The sequence below is a fragment of the Oryctolagus cuniculus genome, chromosome X, assembly GCF_964237555.1.
Source record: "Oryctolagus cuniculus chromosome X, mOryCun1.1, whole genome shotgun sequence".
Taxonomy (NCBI): Eukaryota; Metazoa; Chordata; class Mammalia; order Lagomorpha; family Leporidae; genus Oryctolagus; species Oryctolagus cuniculus.
Genome location: NC_091453.1, coordinates 86,461,819 through 86,483,293, shown reverse-complemented (window position 1 = coordinate 86,483,293; position 21,475 = coordinate 86,461,819). Strand labels below are relative to the sequence as shown.

General features: G+C 39.7%; 1 protein-coding gene and 1 pseudogene across 1 annotated transcript in view; both read left to right on the top strand.

The window, feature by feature from the left end:
• TBC1D8B (TBC1 domain family member 8B) overlaps positions 1 to 19,919 on the top strand; it is an 88,770-nt gene extending 68,851 nt beyond the window's left edge. Inside the window, exons 15-21 of the mRNA XM_002720152.5 lie at positions 3,509 to 3,577; positions 3,819 to 4,059; positions 4,797 to 4,862; positions 7,010 to 7,093; positions 9,773 to 9,829; positions 14,882 to 14,979; positions 17,333 to 19,919. Coding sequence (XP_002720198.2) covers positions 3,509 to 3,577; positions 3,819 to 4,059; positions 4,797 to 4,862; positions 7,010 to 7,093; positions 9,773 to 9,829; positions 14,882 to 14,979; positions 17,333 to 17,722 — 1,005 coding nt within the window. The 3' untranslated portion in view covers positions 17,723 to 19,919. The remainder of the gene's footprint in view (positions 1 to 3,508; positions 3,578 to 3,818; positions 4,060 to 4,796; positions 4,863 to 7,009; positions 7,094 to 9,772; positions 9,830 to 14,881; positions 14,980 to 17,332) is intronic.
• Positions 12,286 to 12,840, top strand: LOC103351922 (dnaJ homolog subfamily A member 1 pseudogene; annotated as a pseudogene).
• Positions 19,920 to 21,475: the final 1,556 nt, after the last annotated feature.

The following is a 21,475-nucleotide window of genomic DNA, read 5'->3' as shown; positions in this document are numbered from 1 at the left end:
ATCTCTTTCTCCCTCTCTTCTCTCTCTCGCTCTTACTCTCTCAATTGCTCTGCCTGACAAATAAATAAATAAATCTTAAAATGTTTAAATCTTTAATACACCTAGAGTATATTTTTTGTTTATGGCACAAGATAGGACTCGAATGTTATTTTTCCCACCTGCAATCACGTATTGTCTGAAAGCCAATTATTGAATAGTCCTATGCTATATTCTTGTATACATACATGGGCTTTATTTCTAGACTTTATTTTTTATTTTTGGTACTAAAACAATACCATATTGTTTTGATTACTGTGGCCTTGTACTCCATTTTAAAATCTGATAAGGCTTTTAAAGTTCCTTTTTGATATCCATTTTAATTATCCACTTTTTAAATGTCCCTCACTAAGCATTTATAGTAGATTATGTAGATCTTACTCATTTCTTGTTGGGCTTACTCTTCTCTGGTGTATTTTATAATAATTTTTCTGCTAATATGAGTGAGATTTTTTTCCTTTACATTTTCTAATTGTTTATTTCGGTGTATGTACAAGGTATTGATTTAAATATGTTGCTATTTTAAGTGGCCATGTTACTGTCATTAATTATAATATTTTTCAGTTGGCTTTTTCAGATTTTTCTGAATGTTCAAGCATGCCAGTTGTAGTCTTAGAATTTTGACCCTTCCTGATAATTAGGCCTCTTTTCTTTTTTGTACATAACTGCTTTGAGTAGGATTTTCGGAGATGTATTGAATAATCTCAGTAGTAACAGATTTTCTTATCTTATTCCTGAATTTAATAGGAATGCTTCTAGTACTTTATTGCTATCTTTGAAGGATGCCTTGTATCAAGTTAATTAAGAATGTTTTATTTAGTTTAAAAGTTAAGAGGTTTAGGACATTTCTTTTAAAATAAAAATTGAGGTGCATGTGTTGTAGTGAAGTGGGTTAAGCCAATGCGTGGGATGACCATATCCCATATAAGAGTAGTAATTTCAGTCTTGGCTACTCTGCTTCTGATCCACCTTCCTGCTAATGCAGCCTGAGAGGTAGCAGATGGTGGATCAAGTTCTCAGGCCCCTACCATTATGTGGGAGATCTGGGTGGCCTGGCCCAGCCCTGGCTGACTTTTTCATGCCTTAAATTTGTAATTTTTGTACTTTACTAATATATTAAATTTTTTAAGGAATTCATAATATCAGGCTTCCAATGAGTTCTTTTTTGTTAGATTTATTTTTTTATTTATTTGAAAGGCAGAGACACAGGAAGAGGAAAGAGAGAGAGAGAGAGAGAGAGAGAGAGAGAGAGGTCTTAATCCACTGTTTCACTCTTTCACTCTTTCACTCCCCCAGATGGCTGCAACAGCCAGAACTGGGAAGCTGGGAGTCAGGAGATTCATCTAGGTGTCTCACTTGGGTGCAGGACTTCAAGTACTTGGGCCATCTTCCACTGCTTTCCCAGGCGCATTAGCAGGGAGCTGGATTGGAAGTGGAGCAACCAGATCTGGAATAGATACCCATTTAAGATGCCGACATCGCAGGTGGAGGCTTAACTTGGTGTGCCACAACTCTGGCCCCTTTGCTGAATTCTTGAAAAGAATTCTATTTGGTTATGATATGTCATTCTTTTTGCATTCTGCTTTGATATTTTTGCTAAATAGTTTTAGCTAGGTTCTTGTGTCTATGTTAAAGTAACATTAGTGTAAAGTTTTCTTTGTGTGTGTGTGCTAACCATAGAGTGAAATTTATAAAAAGTAAGTTTTCTAAGTTCTGGAATAGTCTATAGATTACATAGAAATTACCCATTACCTGAACATTTGAGAAAACAAGTCTATAAAACCATGAGGGTCTGCAGTCACTTTTTTAGTTGTGTTTATTCAAATTGTCTTTCTTGACCAAGTTAATTTTTGTCATGTATATTTTCATATTAAATTATCTGTCTAGATTATCAAGTATATTGGTTCAAATCTTCCAGAATTCATTCAGCAGATATTTAATGGTACCTACAATGTGCTGGGCACCTTTAGTGAGCTCTGTATATGTGCTTATATTATCCTTTCCTTCTCAGTGATATTTAATAGTGATTTATTCTATCATACTTGCCAGAAATCTGTCTACTTTATTCATTTTTTATTTGTTGCTTTGGGGTTTTTGATTAACATAATGCTTGTACATTTTTATGAGGCACTGTGCAATATTTCACACGTATTTATGGTAGAAGCCAGTCAAACCAGAGAACCAACCTTTTTACTTCCCTAACTTTTCTTTGTGTTTGGAGCCTACCAGCTCCACTTTTCCAGCCTTTTTAAGTTTTTAAAAAGATTTATTGGCCGGCGCCGCGGCTCAATAGGCTAATCCTCCACCTAGCGGTGCCAGCACACCAGGTTCTAGTCCTGGTCGGGGCGCCGGATTCTTTCCCGGTTGCCCCTCTTCCAGGCCAGCTCTCTGCTGTGGCCCGGAGTGCAGGATGGCCCAAGTGCTTGGGCCCTGCACCCCATGGGAGACCAGGAGAAGCACCTGGGTCCTGCCTTCGGATCAGCGCGGTGCGCCGGCTGCAGCGTGCCAGCCGTGGCGGCCATTGGAGGGTGAACCAACGGCAAAAGGAAGACCTTTCTCTGTCTCTCTCTCTCTCTCTCACTATCCACTCTGCCTGTCAAAAAAAAATTATTTATTTATTTGAAATAGTTATATCATTGGAGGCAGATTTACCTACTATGCCACAATGCTGGCCTCTCTCTTCTGGTTCTTTTCACAGCATATAATACATTGTTTTAAACTATAGTCACCTCAAAGTGCTGTAGAACACTAGGACTTACTCCTTCTATCTGATCATTTGGTACCTGTTACCCAGCCTCCCTCTATCTCTTCCCTCACCCTTTGCACCCTCTAGTAATCACTATTCTAAGTTCAATTTGACTGCATATATGACAGTGACCATGCATTTAAATAACTCTTCAATTTATTCATTGAGTCTGCTGGTTTTTTTTTAAAGTTCTATCTCATTCTAGCATTTATCTTTAATCTTGCTTTTAAATTTCTTAACTACTATAATGATTGTACCATTAGTGCTTATTCTTAATGGAGTAACATAAAATTACTTATTTTGTAAGCTGATTATTTGGAACATTTTTTTTGGCGTAGAGAGGGAGTGTACATCTCCTGATGCCTTTGAAGTGTTTAATGACAACCTTGCAACACAATTTGACAGATTGCTCGTGCAGCAAGAGAGGAATATATGGAATGAGACTTGGAATACTATTGCTTATATTTATAGACATTAAGCAGCTGTCCTTCAGCAATAATTTCTGGTTATGAAGAGATGAATGTCAAAGTACATATCAGAGTAGAATTGAACTGTGGTCTAGGCACAGCTTTTTAAAAGGGTAATTGAGGTGCACTTAACTTTATTGCTCCTTTAAAAAATTAAAAGAAAAATGTGTTCTGCTGGCAGGGGAGATTCTTGAGTGGATTCAAAGAGTATTTCTGTACTGAAGTGTTAAATTCTAAATTGTTTTTAATCTTTTTTAAGTTGCGTGTTGTGTCACAAGATGTGAAGTTGAGCCTTCATGAATTGGATGAACTTTATGTCATCTTTAAGGTACTGTTGTTCTTCTTTAAATAAAATGTAATCCACCATTATATTCCTAAAGTTGTACCTATGAAAAAACTCATTCATTAAATAAAAACTTTAAAAAAATAAATAAAATGTAATGCTCTTTAACCAGAATTTTATCACAACTACTCTTAATAATTTCATATTTATTATGTCATGTTGAAATGAAAGAAAATTGTACCTTTCCTGACTTACTGACTTTCCTTTTTTAATTTGTGTTTAATAGAAAGAACTGTTTTTATCTTGTTATTGGCGTTTGAGTTGTCCAGCATTGAAGCACCATGACCCCAGTCTGCCTTATTTGGAGCAGTATCAGATTGACTGCCAGCAATTCAGAGTATTGTATCACTTGTTGAGTCCTTGGGCTCATTCTGCAAACAGAGACTCGCTGGCGTTATGGACATTCCGATTGTTGGATGAAAACTCTGACTGCCTTATAAACTTCAAAGAATTCTCCTCTGTAATTGGTAGGATGATGTCCAAATTTTTTTAAGCAAAAAATAAAGGTGCCCCTAGAAATATTTAGTACTGCCTATTATTGTCAATTTAGCCAGATTCTGTCACTCTGAGCTATGTGGGTTCCAGCTTCAGTACTAACTGGACCCTTTTCTGTGTTAATTGCTAAATCTAATTATGTTCATCTCAGTTTGCTACAGTCCTCTCAGAAGAACAAGCTATTAGATGTAGATGTTTTAAATGGTTAATTTGAAGGAAAAGAATGTCTGAATTTTCCTGTACTCATGTGCAGAAAGCTACGAAAACTTTTCTCCTCAATAAAAACCCAACCATACAGCCCAGAAAAGCAATAGAAAAATATCCAGCAAGCATGTTGTACCTGTGGTTAGTCAGTGCTTCACCCATAGATATTGTTCCTTTGCTTTTCCAGACACTCCAGCATGCTTTCTTATCAGACACTGCCCCTGAAGAGCAGTTCTCCCCTCAAATAGGGCAGGAGACCTCATTCCAAAGAAAAAGGAAATCTGAGGTTGAGGGAAAGGAGACAGGCAGGACAGCATTTTATCCCTGTGATAAATTGTGTTTTGCTTATACACTTAAAGATGAGAATCTAGCTGACCAAGTGGTTGGTTAACTGTTAGCCTAAGTAGAAGAAGCTAATATCCGTGTCTTAACTAATCTTTGCTGCTGGAATTGATTGCCTATTCTTCGGGTACCTGATTGTTTGCAATTGAATTTTATTGGACAGACATAATGTACAATGGAAGTTTTACTGAGAAGCTTAAACTGCTTTTTAAGCTGCACATTCCTCCAGGTAAGCATTTAACAGTGTTTAATGATATACAACAAGGCTTGGTTCCATTTTAACGAGTACAATTGCAGATATGATTGTAACAAACAGTGTGATTTTCTTTTTTAAAAGATTTATATATTTATTTGAAAGTCAGCGTTATAGAGGAGGAGAGGCAGAGAGAGAGGGAGAGATCCTCCATTCGGTGGTTCACTCCCCAAATGGCTGCAACAGCTGGGGCTGGGCTAGGCTGAAGCCAGGAGACAGGATCATCATCCAGGTCTCCCACATGGGTGCAGGACCTAAAAGACTTGGGCCATCTTTGCTGCTTTTCCAGGCACACCAGCAGGGAGCTAGATCAGAAGTGCAGCAGCCAGAACTTGAACCGGCGCCCACTTGGGATGCTGATGCTGCAGGTAGTGGCTTTACCCAATATGCCACAGCACCAGCCCCGAATGTAATTTTCAATATGATATGAAGTCATTGTTTCATTGTGGCCCTCAGGTCATATTATCACTACTTTTGCTGGTACAGATACAGTGAAATCTGTGAAAAAAGGTTTGTGTAGCAGATGGGTCCACAAATTTCCTGTCAATAAATTTAATGGGCCGGCGCCGTGGCTCACTAGGCTAATCCTCCGCCTGCGGTGCTGGCACAGCGGGTTCTAGACCTGGTCGGGGCGCCGGATTCTGTCCTAGTTGCTCCTCTTCCAGGCCAGTTCTCTGCTGTGGCCTGGGAGTGCAGTGGAGGATGGCCCAAGTCCTTGGGCCCTGCACCCACGTGGGAGACCAGGAGAAGCACCTGGCTCCTGGCTTCGGATCAGTGCAGTGCACCTTCCGCAGCGCGCCATTTGGGGGGTGAACCAATGGAAAAAGGAAGACCTTTCTCTCTGTCTCTCTCTCTCACTGTCCACTCTGCCTGTCAAAAAAAAAAAATAATAAATTTAATGAAAGTTTGTGTACAAGAATTTGAATATTGGTATAATGCTCAATTTGGGTGGTTGTTGTCATTAAAGTAGAAGTTAATGTTAGACAAACTCCCAAACTTATAAAATACTGCAAATTAATCAGAAAAATGCAACCATTTGTATTATGTATTTGGAGAAGAAAGCAAAATCAAAGCTACCATTTCTTGAACACTTGATCTGTCAGAACCTCTGCTTTACATGAATTCTTTTATAAAATCCTCACACTATCCCTGAGAGATGGTATTACCCTTCCAATATTAATGATAAAGAAACTGAAGGTCAGAATGATTTAATTATTTGCTGCAGATCATATAGTTAATAAATTGCATAGATGGGATTCAACATGAGGTCTGACTCCAAGGCTCAAGTTTCTTTCTAATCTACCATATTGCCTCAAGTTTGCCACACCACTCCAGTTTGTTTAAGTTTTTCCCCCTGACCTTAAGAGGCTGCCTTTCCCAGCTCTGACCCCTACTTTGACAAAACAGTTCCTTGGCTTTCAGCTGAAGGAACATTGTATAAAAGTACCTTTTAGCTTGGATAGAGTAATTCACAAAAACACCACTGCATAATTTGTCTGAAGCTTCACCTGTGTCCCTTTTAGCATCTTCTCAGGAGAGCCAGGTGACTTTCTTTTTCCCTCCTTCCCTCCCTCCCTCCTTCCTCTGGAAGACCTCTCTCTCTGTCTCTACCTCTCTCTGTAACTCTGTCTTTCAAATAAATACATCTTTAAAAAATAAATTTACATTGTCAAGTTAGGTTGCTGATACAATGTTTAATAGTGCCATTGAATACACTTTCAGTAAGGAGATCAAAAATAGGAAAACAATTCCATATCTTTCAAAGCACAGGTAGAAAGTCCAGCAAAACAGTCAACTTCATGATTTCCTTGTTACTGAAGAAGTTTGTTAAATGGCTGAGGGCACCATTTTCAGAGGTTTCCAAATACCAGCTTTTCTTATTTCAACTTGTAATGGCTCTCAGAAACTATTAAAAAGCAAACAGGAGAAGTAACAGAACTCAGAATGATCAAGTTCTTATTTTCTATATGGTAGAATAGTACCACTTCCACAGTTCTTTGCTTCTGTCTTTCTTATACAGAAATCATTTTGCTTAACCAGCTTCTCCCAGATTTAGCTGACCATCACGAATCCTGTCTTCATCCCTTATTGTTAGTAAATGTGATATGGGTTATATGTTTCAGCTTATACTGAAGTGGAATCGAAGGACTCTTCAAAAGGAGATGAACTTTCCAAGGAAGAATTACTTTATTTCAGTCAGCTCCATGGTAAATATCTGTTCAAATGTCTAACTGCTTTGATGATCAGTCACTCATAGAGATCTTCCTGGCCTAGATATTCTTTACCCAACTACCACTAGTAAAGCTTGGATTTGGTATACTTTCTACTTCTTTTGTACTATCATAGCACTTAGTTTAGTCCATAGATATTTGTCTGATTAACCAAACTGCTTTGAGTTATGGAGTTTATTATTTATTGAAGAATTTAAAAGAAAATATATTTTGTTTCTAATTAATGTTGCAGGAATTTCTACAATGTATTGGACCATTTTCATACCTTGATAAAATACAATGAAGACAATAGATTCTTTGATGATTGAAGGTCATAGCTATTATTCAGACAGTGGATACTTTTATAAATCACTGTTGGTGTAAGAGACAGGAATGAGTCTGGCTCCCAGACATAAATTGGAGTGATATCAGCTTATTTTTGTGTCCTTTGCTTCATTGTCATGAGTATATAGTATCTTATACAGGGATGGGTACTGATTAATGTATGATTGGTATGTGTTTGTGATTAATGTATGTTAAATTTTTGAACATTAAGTATGAGAAACCTTACAAATAATCTAATCAAGTCCCTTCATTTTATGAATAAGGGCACTGAGGCCCAGAGAAAAGTGACTAGTACAAGATTTCACTGAATTATTGCCATAATTAGGACTTGTAGCTGAGCCTTCTGACTTCTAGTATAATATGTAAAAATAATACATTTAATTGAAAGTCACAAAGAAGAAAATACCACTGAGGAATAGATAGTTAATATTTGATATACTTTCTTCTAGGATTTTTAATTTAGTTTTTCCCCCCAGTGTTCTTTTTAAAAAATTATTTATTTTCATTTTGTTTGAAAGGTAGAACAATAGAAATCTTTCATCCGCTGGTTCACTCTGCAAATGCCTGGCAGCAGCCAAGGCTGGCCCAGGCCAAAACCAGGAGCCCATAACTCACTCCAGATCTCCCATGTGGGTGGCAGGAACCTAAGTACTTGAGCCACCATCTGCTGCCTCCCAGGGTGCGCATCAGCAGGAAGCTAGATGGGAAGCAGAAGAACTGGGACTTGAACCAGCTATATTAATATGGGAAGCAGGTGTGCCAAGCTGTTTCTTAGCTACTGTGCCAAACACCTGCCCGCCCCTCCCCGCCACGCTCCATGTTCTTTTTACTGTGAAAGTTTTAAAATATTTTGTCTTGTAGTAACGGAGGTCCAGGTCAGCTAAAATGTACTAATATGTACTTTTAAGTCTTTGTTTGTAATTTTATTTTATTTTCAAAGGTATTTGTTAATATTTTTTTTCAGTATTGTGAAATGGTTCTTTTTTTTTTTTTTTAAACTTTTATTTAATGCATATAAATTTCCAAAGTACGACTTATGGATTACAATGGCTTCCCCCCCATACCGTCCCTCCCACCCACAACCCTCCCCTTTCCCACTCCCTCTCCCCTTCCATTCACATCAAGATTCATTTTCGATTATCTTAATATACAGAAGATCAGCTTAGTATACATTAAGTATGGATTTCAACAGTTTGCTCCCACACAGAAACATAAAGTGAAAAATAATAGATGATTTTTTTTTTAAATGATGATGAAATCAGAGCAGACCTATTGTCATGTTTAATCCCAGTGAGAGTCAAGTTGGGAATTGATAATTTCTTTTTTTTTTTTTTTACAGAGGATCAGTTTAGTATGCATTAAGTAAGGATTTCAACAGTTTGCACCCCCATAGAAACACAAAGTGAAATATATTGTTTGAGTACTCATTATAGCATTAAATCTCAATGTACAGCACATTAAGGATAGAGATCCTACATGAGGAGTAAGTGCACAGTGACTCCTGTTGTTGACTTTACCAATTGACACTCCTGTCTATGGCATCAGTAATCTCCCTATGCTCCAGTCATGAGTTTCCAAGGCTATGGAAGCCCTCTGAGTTCTCCGACTCTTATCTTGTTTAGACAAGGTCATAGTCAAAGTGGAGGTTCTCTCCTCCCTTCAGAGAAAGGTACCTCCTTCTTTGATGACCTGTTCTTTCCACTGGGATCTCACTCGCAGAGATCTTTTGCCAGAGTGTCTTGGCTTTCCATGCCTGAAATACTCTCATGAGCTTTTCAGCCAGCTCCGAATGCCTTTAGGGCTGATTCTGAGGCCAGAGTGCTATTTAGGACATCTGCCATTCTATGAGTCTGCTGAGTATCTCACTTCCCATGTTGGATCACTCTCCCCTTTATTTACTCCATCGGTTAGTGTTAGCAGGTACTAGACTTGTCTATGTGCTCCCTTTGACTCCCAGTCCCTCCACCATGACCAACTGTGAACTGAAACTGATCACCTGGAACAGTGAGATGGCATTGGTACATGCCACCTCGATGGGATTGAATTGGAATCCCCTGGTATGCTTCCAACTCCACCACTTGGGGCAAGTCAGCCTGAGCATGTCCCAAATTATACATCTCTTCCCTCTCCCATTCCCACCACCATGTTCAACAGGGATCGCATTTCAGTTAATTTTCAACACTTAAGAATAACTGTGCATCAATTACAGATCTAAACCAGTCATATTAAGTAGAACAGATAAAAAAACTACTAAGAGGGATAATGTATTAAGTTGTTCATTAAGGTATTTGTTAATATTTTACAAAATGCAATTGTCCTCTTTTCCTGTAGTTTCCAAGCCTACAAGTGAGAAGGAAGCAGAATCAGCAAAAAAGAGCCCTGAAAAAGGTACTGTGATCCAGAAATATCATTTAGTTTATTAAGTTACTGTTTTTGTAAACAGAGGTAGCTACAAGTTGGAGGGTCGATTCTTTTAAAGGCTATCTAACTGTCCTGAGAGCTTTTTCAGTTTCCTTGTGTTTAACAATTTATCCCCTCTTTGTGTTAGTATAATAATTTCTTAATTCCTCAGAAGTTATATAAAATAGTAAATGATCCATAGTCATTTAATTTTATTTCTAAAGTATTGAATCACAAAAGTAATAGATAATCATTTTACAAGAAATTCAGATAGTACCATGTCTTACTCCCACCAAACCCCACCTAGAAGTAAAGGCCGAAATTATTCTTGTCTTTATCCTTTCCAGACCTGATTCTATTTACATATATATATATATTATCTTTAAGAAAAAAATGAGAGAACTTTCCAGTATGCTTGGTGAACGGCAGAGGAGCAGCAGCTGCCCAAGCTTTTTCCTGCTCCCCCACACCAGCCCCAGCCTGCTCACCTGCTGTAGAAAATCGTGAAAGAAAGCACTTACTATGATGTTTTGGGGGTCAAACTCAAAGCAACCCAGGAAGAATTGAAAAAAAAATTGGCCTTGAAGTACCACCCTGATAAGAATCTAAATATAGGAGAAAAGTTTAAACAGATTTCTCAAGCTTATGAAGTTCTTTCTGATGCAAAGAAAAGGGAATTATATGACAAAGGAGGAGAACAAGCAATTAAGGGGGGTAGAGCAGGTGGTGGTTTTGGCTCCCCCATGGACATGTGTTTTGGAGGAGGAGGAAGGATGCAGAGAGAACAGAGAGGTAAAAATGTTGTACATCAACTCTTTGTTTTTTATTTTTTTATTTATTTGACAGGTAGAGTTATAGATGGTGAGAGAGAGAGAGACAAAGAAAAAGGTCCTCCCTCTGTTGGTTCACCCCTCCAAATGGCCGCCACAGCCAGAGCTGCGCTGATCTGAAGCCAGGAGCCAGGTGCTTCCTCCCAGTCTCCCATGCGGGTGCAGGGACCCAAGCACTTGGGCCATCCTCCACTGCCCTCCCGGGCCACAGCAGAGAGCTGGACTGGAAGAGGAGCAACTGGGACTAGAACTGGCGCTACATGCAGAGGATTAGCTAAATGAGCCGCAGCACCGGCCCCTCTTTGTTTTTTTTTTTTTAAATGACTTATTTATTTATTTGAAAGAGTTATACAGAGAAGGAGAGGCAGAGAGAGAGAGAGAGAGAGAGAGAAAACCCAGAAGCCAGGAGCTTCTTCTAGGTCTCCCATGCAGGTGCAGGGCCCAAGGACTTGGGCCATCTTGTACTGCTTTCCCAGGCCTTAGCAGAGAGCTGGATGGGAAGTGGAGCAGCCAGGACTTGGACCGGTGCCCATATGGGGTGCCAGCACTGCAGGCAGTGGCTTTATCTGCTACGCCACAGCACTGGCCCCCTACGTCAACTCTTAGTAACCTTAGAAGACTTAGGTAATAGTGCAACAAGAAAACTGGCTCTGCAGAAGAATGTGATTTGTGACAAATGTGAAGGCCGAGGCAGTAAGAAAGGAGCAGTACAGTGCTGTCCCTATTGCCCAGGTACTAGAATGCAAATAAGAATTCATCAGGGAGCTGCCACTGTGGCATAGCAGGTAAAGCCACCGCCTACAGTGCCAGCATCCCATATGGGCGCCAGTTTGAATCCTGGCTGCCCCTCTTCTGATCCAGCTCTCTGCTGTGGCCTGAGAAAGCAGCTCCGGCCATTGTGGCCATCTGGGGAGTGAACCAGCGGATGGAAGACCTCTCTTTCTCTCCTCTCTCTGTCCCTCCTTCTCTTTCTGTATAACTCTGCCTTTCAAATAAATAAATAAATCTTAAAAAAAGAATTCACCAGATAGGACCTGGAGTAGTTCAGCAACTTCAGTCTGTATACATGTAGTGCCAGGGCCATAGGAAAATAAATCAATCCTAAACATAGATGTAAAAGCAGCAACAAGGAAAAATAGTTTGAGGGAAGAAAATTCTAGAAGTTCATATTGACAAAGGCATGAAAGATGGCCAGAAGGTAGCATTCCATGGTGAAGGAGACCAAGAATCAGGCCTGGAGCCAGGAGATCACTGTGTTATATCAGAAGAATCATGCTGTTTTGTTGTTGTTGTTTTAAGATTTTATTTATTTATTTGAGAGGTAGAGTTATAGACAGTAAGAGGGGGGCAGAGAGAAAGGTCTTCCATCTGCTGGTTCACTCCCCAGATGGCCACAGAGCTGGGCTGATCTGAAGCCAGGAGCCTTGAGCCTCTTCTGAGTCTCCCACGTGGGTGCAGGGGCCCAAGCACTTGGACCATCTTCTACTGCTTTCCCAGGCCATTAGTAGGGAGCTGGATCAGAAGAGGAGCAGCCGAGTCTCGAACCAGCACCCATATGGATGCTGGTGTCACAGGTGGAGGATTAACCTATTGTGCCACACTGTTTTTACTTGAAGAGGAGAAGACCTTTTTATATGTGTGGACATACAACTGGTTGAAGCATTATGTAGTTTCCAAAAGCCAGTTTCCTCTCTTGACAACTGAACCGTAATCATCACCTCTCATCCAGGTCAGATTGTCAAGCCTGGAGATACCAAGTGTGTGCTACATGAAAGCATGCCAGTTTGTCATAGGCCTTATGAAAAGGGTCACCTAATCATTGCACTTAAGGTTAGCTTTCCTGAGAATGGCTTTCTCTCTCCTGATAAGCTCTCTTTGCTGGAAAAAATGTATCCCTGAGAGGAAGGAGGTAGAAGAGACTGATGAAATGGATCGGGTGGACTTTGATCCAAATCAGGAAAGATGGAGTCCTTGTAATGGAGAAGCATATGAGGATGATGAACATCATCCCAGAGGGGGTGTTCCGTGTCAGACCTCTTAATGGGGCCAGTGGATAAGTCACTGCTGGCATTTTGTATGCAGTAGTGGATGGATGAGTGAAAGACTATAACCATAATATGCCCACTACTTCCTATTTTTTTTTGTTTTAATATTCAACTATAGTATTGTTTTCAAAGTTAAATGAAGAATAAAGGTAAATATAGAAGCTTTGACTATGCCCAGTTTCTATGATAACTTCAGTGTGCAAGATGAAATTTAATACCTATAAAAATTTAATTTAAAGAAAGTTCGCGGGGCTGGCGCTGTGGCACAGCAGGTTAACGCCCTGGCCTGAAGCTCCGGCATCCCATATGGGCACCAGTTCGAGTCCTGGCTGCTCCTCTTCTGACCCAGCTCTCTGCTATGGTCTGGGAAAGCAGTGGAAAATGGCCCAAGTCCTTGGGCCCCTGCACCCACATGGGAGACCCGGAAGGAGCTCCTGGCTCCTGGCTTCGGATTGGCACAGCTCCGGCTGTTTCAGCCAATTGGGAAATGAACCAGCGGATGGAAGACCTCTCTCTCTCTTTCTGCCTCTTCTTTCTCCGTGTAACTCTGACTTTGAAATAAATAAATAAATCTTTATATAAAAAAAAAGAAAATTCCCCTGGCATTTGTTAACCATATGTTGTAATTGATTTCAGCTGTCTGTATGGACAAGCTTAGACTGAAATGCTAGGTGTATGTGTTGGCTTTAGTGTCTAACCCTTCATTGTTAAGCTTATGAAATTTAAAACTGTTTAATTGGCAATCAGGAAAAAAATGAAAACTTTTATAAATACTGTTCTGCTATTTGTTTTTATGATATATCATATTTTATGACATATAATGAACATCTTTCCATGTCAGTACATTTGGATCTACCATATTGTTTTGAATGACTAAGGAGTATTTTATTGTTTGGTTGTATAATAAATTATTTCAGTGACTAGTCTAATACTGATAGACATTTAGGTTGTCTCCAATCTTTTTTTTTTTTTTTTTGGAAATTGTGCTGCAACAAACATTTTTATACTTTACATTTTAGAATTTTATAAATATTTCCTTGGGAGAAGATAAATTCATCCAGGTCTCCCACTTGGGTGCAAGAGCCTGAGCACTTAGGCCATTTCCTGCTGCTTTCCCAGGCGCATTAGCAGGGAACTGTCTTGAAAGTGGAGCAGCCAAGATTCAAACTGGCACCCATATAGGATGCCAGTGCTGCAGGTGGTGGCTTAACCCGCTATGCCAACAGCGCCAGCCCCAGAATGTTATGGTGGGTCAGATTGTATGCACATTAAGAGTGCACATTGCCCTCTAAAAGCCCATCATATATCTTCCTCAGCCTTTCCAACCAGCTTTCAAGTGATCTTAAATAATTGAGTCCCATTAATATCATCTTGTGTAACTCTCTAAAGGAATAAATAAGTAGTTTTGAATATCTGAAAAGATCCACCATAGACCACTTTTGTATCTGCATATTAAGAAAATGATATTGAAAACATATGAAACTTAGTACTATGCATGAGAATGACAACATTAGATTTGCATTCTCAAGTCTGGGTATACTGTGTTTTTTTTTTTAAAGATTATTTATTTATTTGAAAGTCAGAGTTACACAGAGAGAGAAGGAGAGGCAGAGAGAGAGAGAGAGAGGTCTTCCATCCACTGGTTCACTCTCCAGTTGGCCACAATGGCCAGAGTTGTGCCGATCCAAAGCTAGGAGTCAGGAGCTTCCTCCGGTCACCCACATGCGTGCAGGGGCCCAAGGACTTGGGCCATCTTCCACTGCTTTCCCAGGCCACAGCAGAAAGCTGGATTGGAAATGGAGCAGCCAGGACTCGAACTGGTGCCCATATGGGATGCCAGCACTGCAGGCGGCGGCTTTACCCGCTACGCCACAATGCCGGCCCCTAGGTATAGTGTTTTAATATAAAAACTTCCTTTCTCCCTCTCTCCCTCCATCTCCCTTAGTCCCCAACCTTCCCAAATGAAAAGTTTTAGTCCAAATAGAAATGGAGAAAGTAGTCTGAGAGCCTGTGAGAGAAATCAAGGGTAAATTCAGATAATTTCTTGGATTGAAAGAGGAATCTTATATCTCAGTGAAAGATCTTTCAATCATAATTATTCTCTTAGAGACTTGAGGAAATACAGTGGAGTATTCATTGTGAAATGTTTTTTTCTCTATGTTCAGGCAAAGGAAAAATTGATATTCAAGCCTATCTAACTCAATGGCAAGATGAGCTTTTCAAAAAAGAAGAAAACATTAAGGATTTACCACGAATGAATCAGGTAGAGTATTTTCAAAGAGAAAATTCTGGATTCTTACTTTTTTGTATAATATGGATGTGACTGATTCTAAAACAGCTAATATGTTATTACAAAATGAGCTATATAATCTGTAAGTTTTGGATGAGCACATAAGACTGGGAACAAATTTTAAATTATTTTTACTTAAATAAAAAAATATTTATGAGGTAGACAGAGGGAGGGAGATGTATATAATATCAGCCCCCATCTGCTGTTTCATTCACCAGATGCCCACAATGGCCCGAGCTGGGCCAGGCCAAAGCTGGTAGCCTGGAACTTAACCCATGTCTCCCATGTAGGTGACAGGGAGCCAACTACTTGAGCTATTGTCACTGACTCCCAGGTTGTACATTAACAGGAAGCTAGAGTCAGGAGCCTAGGTATAGAACCCAAACACTCTGATACGGGAGGCATGTGTCTTTTTGTAAAATTTATTCTATATATTTGAAAGGCAGAGAGAAAGAGAGAGAGAGAGAGACAGATATTAGTTTTTCTTTTGTTGTTTCGTTCCCCAAATGGCTACAATGGCTGGAGCTGAGCCAGGCTGAAGCCAAAAGAGCCTGGGACTCCCATCTGGGTCCACCACATGGGAGGCTGGTGCCACAGCACTTGGGCCATCTATCTTCTACTGCTTTCCCAGGCACATTAGCAGGGAGCTGGATTGAAAGTGGAGCAGCTGGGACTCAAACCAGTGCCCATATGGGATGCTGCACTGCAGGCAGCAGCTTTACTTGCTATGCCACAGCACTGTCCCTGATTTCAAGCTGGATCAGAGGTGAAGCACACAGGACATGAACCAGCACTCACAGGGAATGCCGGTATTGGAGGTGGCAGCTTAACACACTACACCACAGTATCTAGGAAGCAAGTGTCTTAACCACTAGGCTAAATAACCACCACAGTGATTTTTTTACTTAGACACATAAGTATATCCAGTGTTTCAGATAGTTCTGCTATGGCAACATTTATTCCTGTAGAAAAATTGTAGCATATTTCAGGCTTTAGTGGAAATGATCATTTATTCAGAAAACATCTTTATTGCCTACTAGATGCCAAGTACCAGGAATAAGAAAGTACTAAGATACATCCCCACCCAGGTTCCTAGTGACCCTATATTTAAACTGCTCAGGCAATGCTAGTGATGATTATTGATAAAATTTTAAATTCATCTATTTCTTATATAGCACACAGTCAGAATATCTTACAATATTAAATTAAAACCTAACTGGCACACATATTAAGGACCCCTAAAAATTTAATTTGATGATTAAGTAATTTTTTTAAGATTGATTTTATGTATTTGAAAGGCAGAGTGACAGAGAGAAGGGGAGACAGAGAGAGATTTTCTGTTGGTTCACTCCCCAAATGGGTACAATGGCCACGGGTAGAGCAGGCCAAAACCAGGAGCTAGGAGCTCCATCCTGGTCTTCCACGTGAGTGGCGAGTACCCAAGTGGTTGAGCCATCTTCTGTTTTCACAGTTACTTGAGCAAGGGGCTGGATCAAAAGCTGAGCAGCCAGGACTCGAACCAACACTCTGATATAGGATGCTGGTGTCACAAGCAGTGGTTTAACCCACTGCACCACAATGCCACCTCCAAAATAAGTAATTTTTAAAATAAGTTGATAGCTTAAGTTTATTTTAAATTATAAATGAACAATACTCAAGGAAAAGGAAGCAAAGGAAAACTTAAACATTTGTTGCAACATGTTCTTATGGAAGCATACCCTTTCGTTTTGCTTTTTGTTTACAGATAAACTTTTCTGATTGGGTGACTGATGTATAGAATTCTCTTGTTGGAAAACTTGTTTAAATGATAAATGCGCTCTAGGAATGTCTATGGTTTATCTAGGGGCAGTAAGCAAACAAACCAGGTTCTCTCTCCACCTAGGCCCCACCTTAGCCTTTAAAAGCAAATGTGTCCAAATGGGAGGGTAAGCCATTCTGGCTGAGCTGCCCACTGTTTAATCCTTTCATGAAAATTGTTTAATTAATTAATGGTTTGCGTGCAGGGAAAGGGAGGACTTTGTTTCATTAGAAGTACCAGCTATCACTGAAGTGACGCCGGCAGGCAAACTATCCAGGAATTAGTCTGAATGTAATGTGCTGCTATTAGGCAACAAATGGGAAAACTGAAATGAAATTTTCTTCCATGGTTCATACGCATCTTTCTGAAACTAGGATTTAGTTTGGGATTAGTCATCAGTTTCTTGTAATTTCTAGGATAAAGTCCATATGGTACGAATTCTATACAGGAGATTATTTACCTCCATGTTGTCTTTATATTTGCTAAGTCTAATATCCAAATATCATATTCCCAACTTGTGTCTTCCAGTCACAATTTATTCAGTTTTCAAAGACCCTCTATAACTTGTTTCATGAGGACCCTGAAGAAGAGTCATTATATCAAGCCATTGCTGTCGTAACCAGCCTTTTGCTCAGGATGGAAGAAGTTGGCAGGAAGCTACATAGCCCTACATCACCGGCCAAAGGAATCTCCAGCTGTGCTTCTGCAGGACCCAGTGAGGGGAATCAGGAGAGCCGCCTAGAGAAAGATCCCTCCTCTCTTAGGGAGGAACCTCAGTGGTCATTTGCATTTGAACAGATTCTTGCATCTCTCTTGAATGAACCAGCCTTGGTGAGGTTTTTTGAAAAGCCCATAGATGTAAAAGCCAAGATAGAAAGTGCAAAATCTTCTCAGTTAAAGCGTAGGACCAAGATGTAAATCTCTTAACAATAATTGCCTATCATAGACAAGTTGACCAAGATTCCTATAGCAAGACAGCTTGATTCCAGGAAGTAGGGCTCAGGGATTTATCTTGTTAACAGTGTATTTGAAGGTAAAAAAAAAAAAAGGCAAGATATTTCAGAATCAAGATGATTCATTACAATTCTTATATTTCACAAGATACGCATTATCAGAGGAGTATACTAAATGTTACCACTAGAGGGCACCACTATATCATGTTTAGTAAGGAAATTACTGGCTTGTGCTGCTGTTTACATATGAATTACTAATGATTTTGAGAAAATGAAGTTGTGTTTGAGTATCAATGATGTAGATAGGTCATATTGATAGCTACTTTCCTGAATTGCCTCAGTCCTCTTAGAGTACTTTAGAAAACTAAACTCATAGATCTGTAGCCTTAATTACCATTTGGGGCCCTCATGCCTCAAGTTATTTAACTGAAATGGCACTAATGTTTAAAGTTAATCTCATACAATCTAGTAATAAATGTCATTTTAGTTACTTCTGCAGTCTCCTTCCCTGCACAGTTCAGAAGCTACTGACACACTACTAACTCTGTTACTGATAAAAACAAATCAAGAGTTCTAAACTTGGGGCTGCCATGAAGAAAACAATATTACCAAAAAATACTATTTGTTCTTTAAATAATACCATTCTCAAGTGGTGCAGAACCTTGACGGAATATTATATTTGTACTTAAGCTGTATAAAGCCAGCCTTTTGAGAATGGTTAATGAACAGTTCAATTAACTGTATACGTTTTCCATTAGACTGAGAAATTACTAGAAATCTTTTGGAGTGCAGCTGTTTGTGGCATTTGTGTCAGAGTTGCTTGTGACTGCTTTGATTCTAGCTTGAGATTTTGGATTTTCATGTTTTAATTTACATTCGTAGTAAATAGTCGTGCTAAGACTGAATTATAGTGTTAGTCTGACAAGCATGTAGTACATACTTGTATGTGATCATTGCCAAGGTAATGAATGAGTAGAACCTACCTTAAAAAGTTGTGACTATCTGAATGAGATGTGCAATTTCCCTATACTTTATGCTGCTTATATTTCAGTCATTTCAATGACAGCCCATTTAGAGATAATGGGCTTTATTAGCACTTTTGAAAACTGTAAAAGAAGCAAACTGCATTTGTCCACTTGTCTGTGCTCTTTCTGACAAGAGCAATATATTAACTCACTTAAGAAGTTGGGGCAGGAAGCCTCCACTGGGGCTTCTTTCTTCACAAGACTTTGATTTGAAGCCCTAGGACTTTTCTAGATGTGAAACAATGAAAGGGCAGATCTCCTTTATAGTGACCTAACAAGTCTCCTTTTCTGGCAAGGACTTAGGATAGTCAACCTTTGGCAAAAGGTTGCCACCGTGAACAAGGCCCAACACAGAGGGCTTTGTCAACATAGAATACATCATTTTCCTAGAAGTTCGAGAAATTTCAAGTTGAGCCTTTGAAAACGTCATGCATTGGGCTTGGCCACACACGTTCTAGTAGTGTCTTTAAAATGAGTTGATCAGCATTGTCTTTTTTTTAAGAAAATCACCACTTAAAGAGATAGTTGGTAAATAAGCATCTATATCTTTTCTCGAAATGTGTCCACATTTTAAAGCGTATTTAATGGTTTATATGAAAACTATCATACATCTGCTATTATACAGCAATTGTTAAATTATATATATTAGCCCTAGAAAGACACATAGCCCATGCTTCTACAAAGACACTATTGTATACAGTTTGTTAAATATTTTGTCGATTGTATTTACAAAAAAAGATACTTTCTCAAGAGCATATATTAATATTTGATATAAATTTAAAGTCAGAATAGTGAAGAGACTGAATATTGTATTTTAGCCTAGATTAATTAAAATCAAATACTGAGAGGTTTTAGAGTGGCAAAACAATTTAAAATGCAAGCTTAAAAAGACATTTATTTTTGGAGTCAGCAGGAGACTCAAGATGAACACATTATAGTTTTATAGTTTCAGTCTTGTTCAACAAATGGGTTATTCTTAATATTAAAGATATGTATGTGTCAAACTGAACCAGTGCATTATACCTTATGCATTAAATTTGTGTTATAAGGTGGTTTTACTTGCCTTTATAAAAATAAATATTATAAATCCATTTTAAACCTGAAAAATTGTTTCATTAAAGAGATTATTATTATTTACTATGGTGTATTTTTATTTACATTTAAGTCAAATATTGCTTGAGAACTTCCCTCCTGTATTAGTTCTAGTTAAGTTGCAGAGAACAAAATTCCCTCCAATTAGTTGAGGCAGGAAAAGATTTATTACTAGATATTAAATGACTTTCATAATTATCAAGAGACTGACTAAATTGAGCTTTCAATTTCCAATGTGTACCAATACCAGGCCACCAAGGAAGTTTCTGACTCTTCTGTGGTTAGTAAGTAAGCTGCCACTCCCTAGTGCTGTAAAGAAAATTAAAATTCATCACTTCTGCTGCTATCCCTCAAGAACCATTCTCCACTTGCTGTGATTTATGCCCATGAAATAGACGTCATGCACCCTGCCTCTCAGCACCCATAAGAGACCAGCTAGGGGCCGGCACTGTGGTACAGCGGGTTAAAGCCCTGGCCTGAAGCGCCGGCATCCCATATGGGCGCCGGTTCTAGTCCCAGCTGCTCCTCTTCCAATCCAGCTCTCTGCTATGACCTGGGAAAGTAGTGGAGGATGGTTCAAGTCCTTGGTCCCCTGCACCCATGTGGGAGACCCGGAAGAAGCTCCTGGCTCCTGGCTTTGGATTGGCTTAGCTCAGGCCATTGAGGCCATCTGGGGAGTAAACCAGCAGATGGAAGACCTCCCTCTGTCTCTACCTCTCTCTGTAACTCTGTCTTTCGAATAAAATAAAATTAATCTTTAAAGAGAGAGAGAGAGCAGCTAAATATCTTCACAGCCATGTGTATGGCAGAAATGGCAGAAGCATAGCCCCTTCTTCACTTTTTCCATTCAGATCTTACATGTGCACATCTAATTAGCCTATGGTAAATCCAAAATCCTATTCGCAAAGGAATATGAGAAATGCAGTACCTGAAGGCACACTGTGAGGGTGGAGTGGACATCGAGCACTGTATTGGTTTTTTGTTGCTCTATGACAAACTACAAGACACATTTGTTATCTCACCACCTCAGTGAGGCAGCACTCTGCAATCAGCTTAGCTGAGTCTCCTGCTTAGGATCTCACAAGTCTGCAACCAAGGTGTCGGCTGTGCTGCTTCTCACACAGAGGCTCAACCTGGAGGGGTCCACTACCAAGTTTACCCAGGCCGTTGGCAGCATTCATTTCCTTATGGTTGTGGGTTCAAGGGCACCAGCTTCTTGCTGGCAGTTGGCTGAAGGCCACCCTCAGCTTCTAGCTTTACTCGGCTCCTAGTCTCTGCCCCTCGCTTCTACAGGCTGTCTTGTAGTGCCTTGCCTTGTGGGCTTCTCCCAAATGGCCACACACTTCATCAGGCAAGCAGGGATAGTCTCCAGAGCAAGTCTGGTAGCAAGTGTCTTTTAAAAAAAAAAAGATTTATTTATTTTGCTTTAAAGTTAGAGTTACACAGAGAGAGGAGAGGCAGAGAGAGAGAAAGGTCTTCCATCCGATGGTTCACTCCCCAGTTGGCTGCAATGGCCGGAACAGCGCCGATCCGGAGCCAGGAGCCAGGAGCTTCTTCCGGATCTCCGACGTGGGTGCAGGGGCCCAAGGACTTGTGCCATC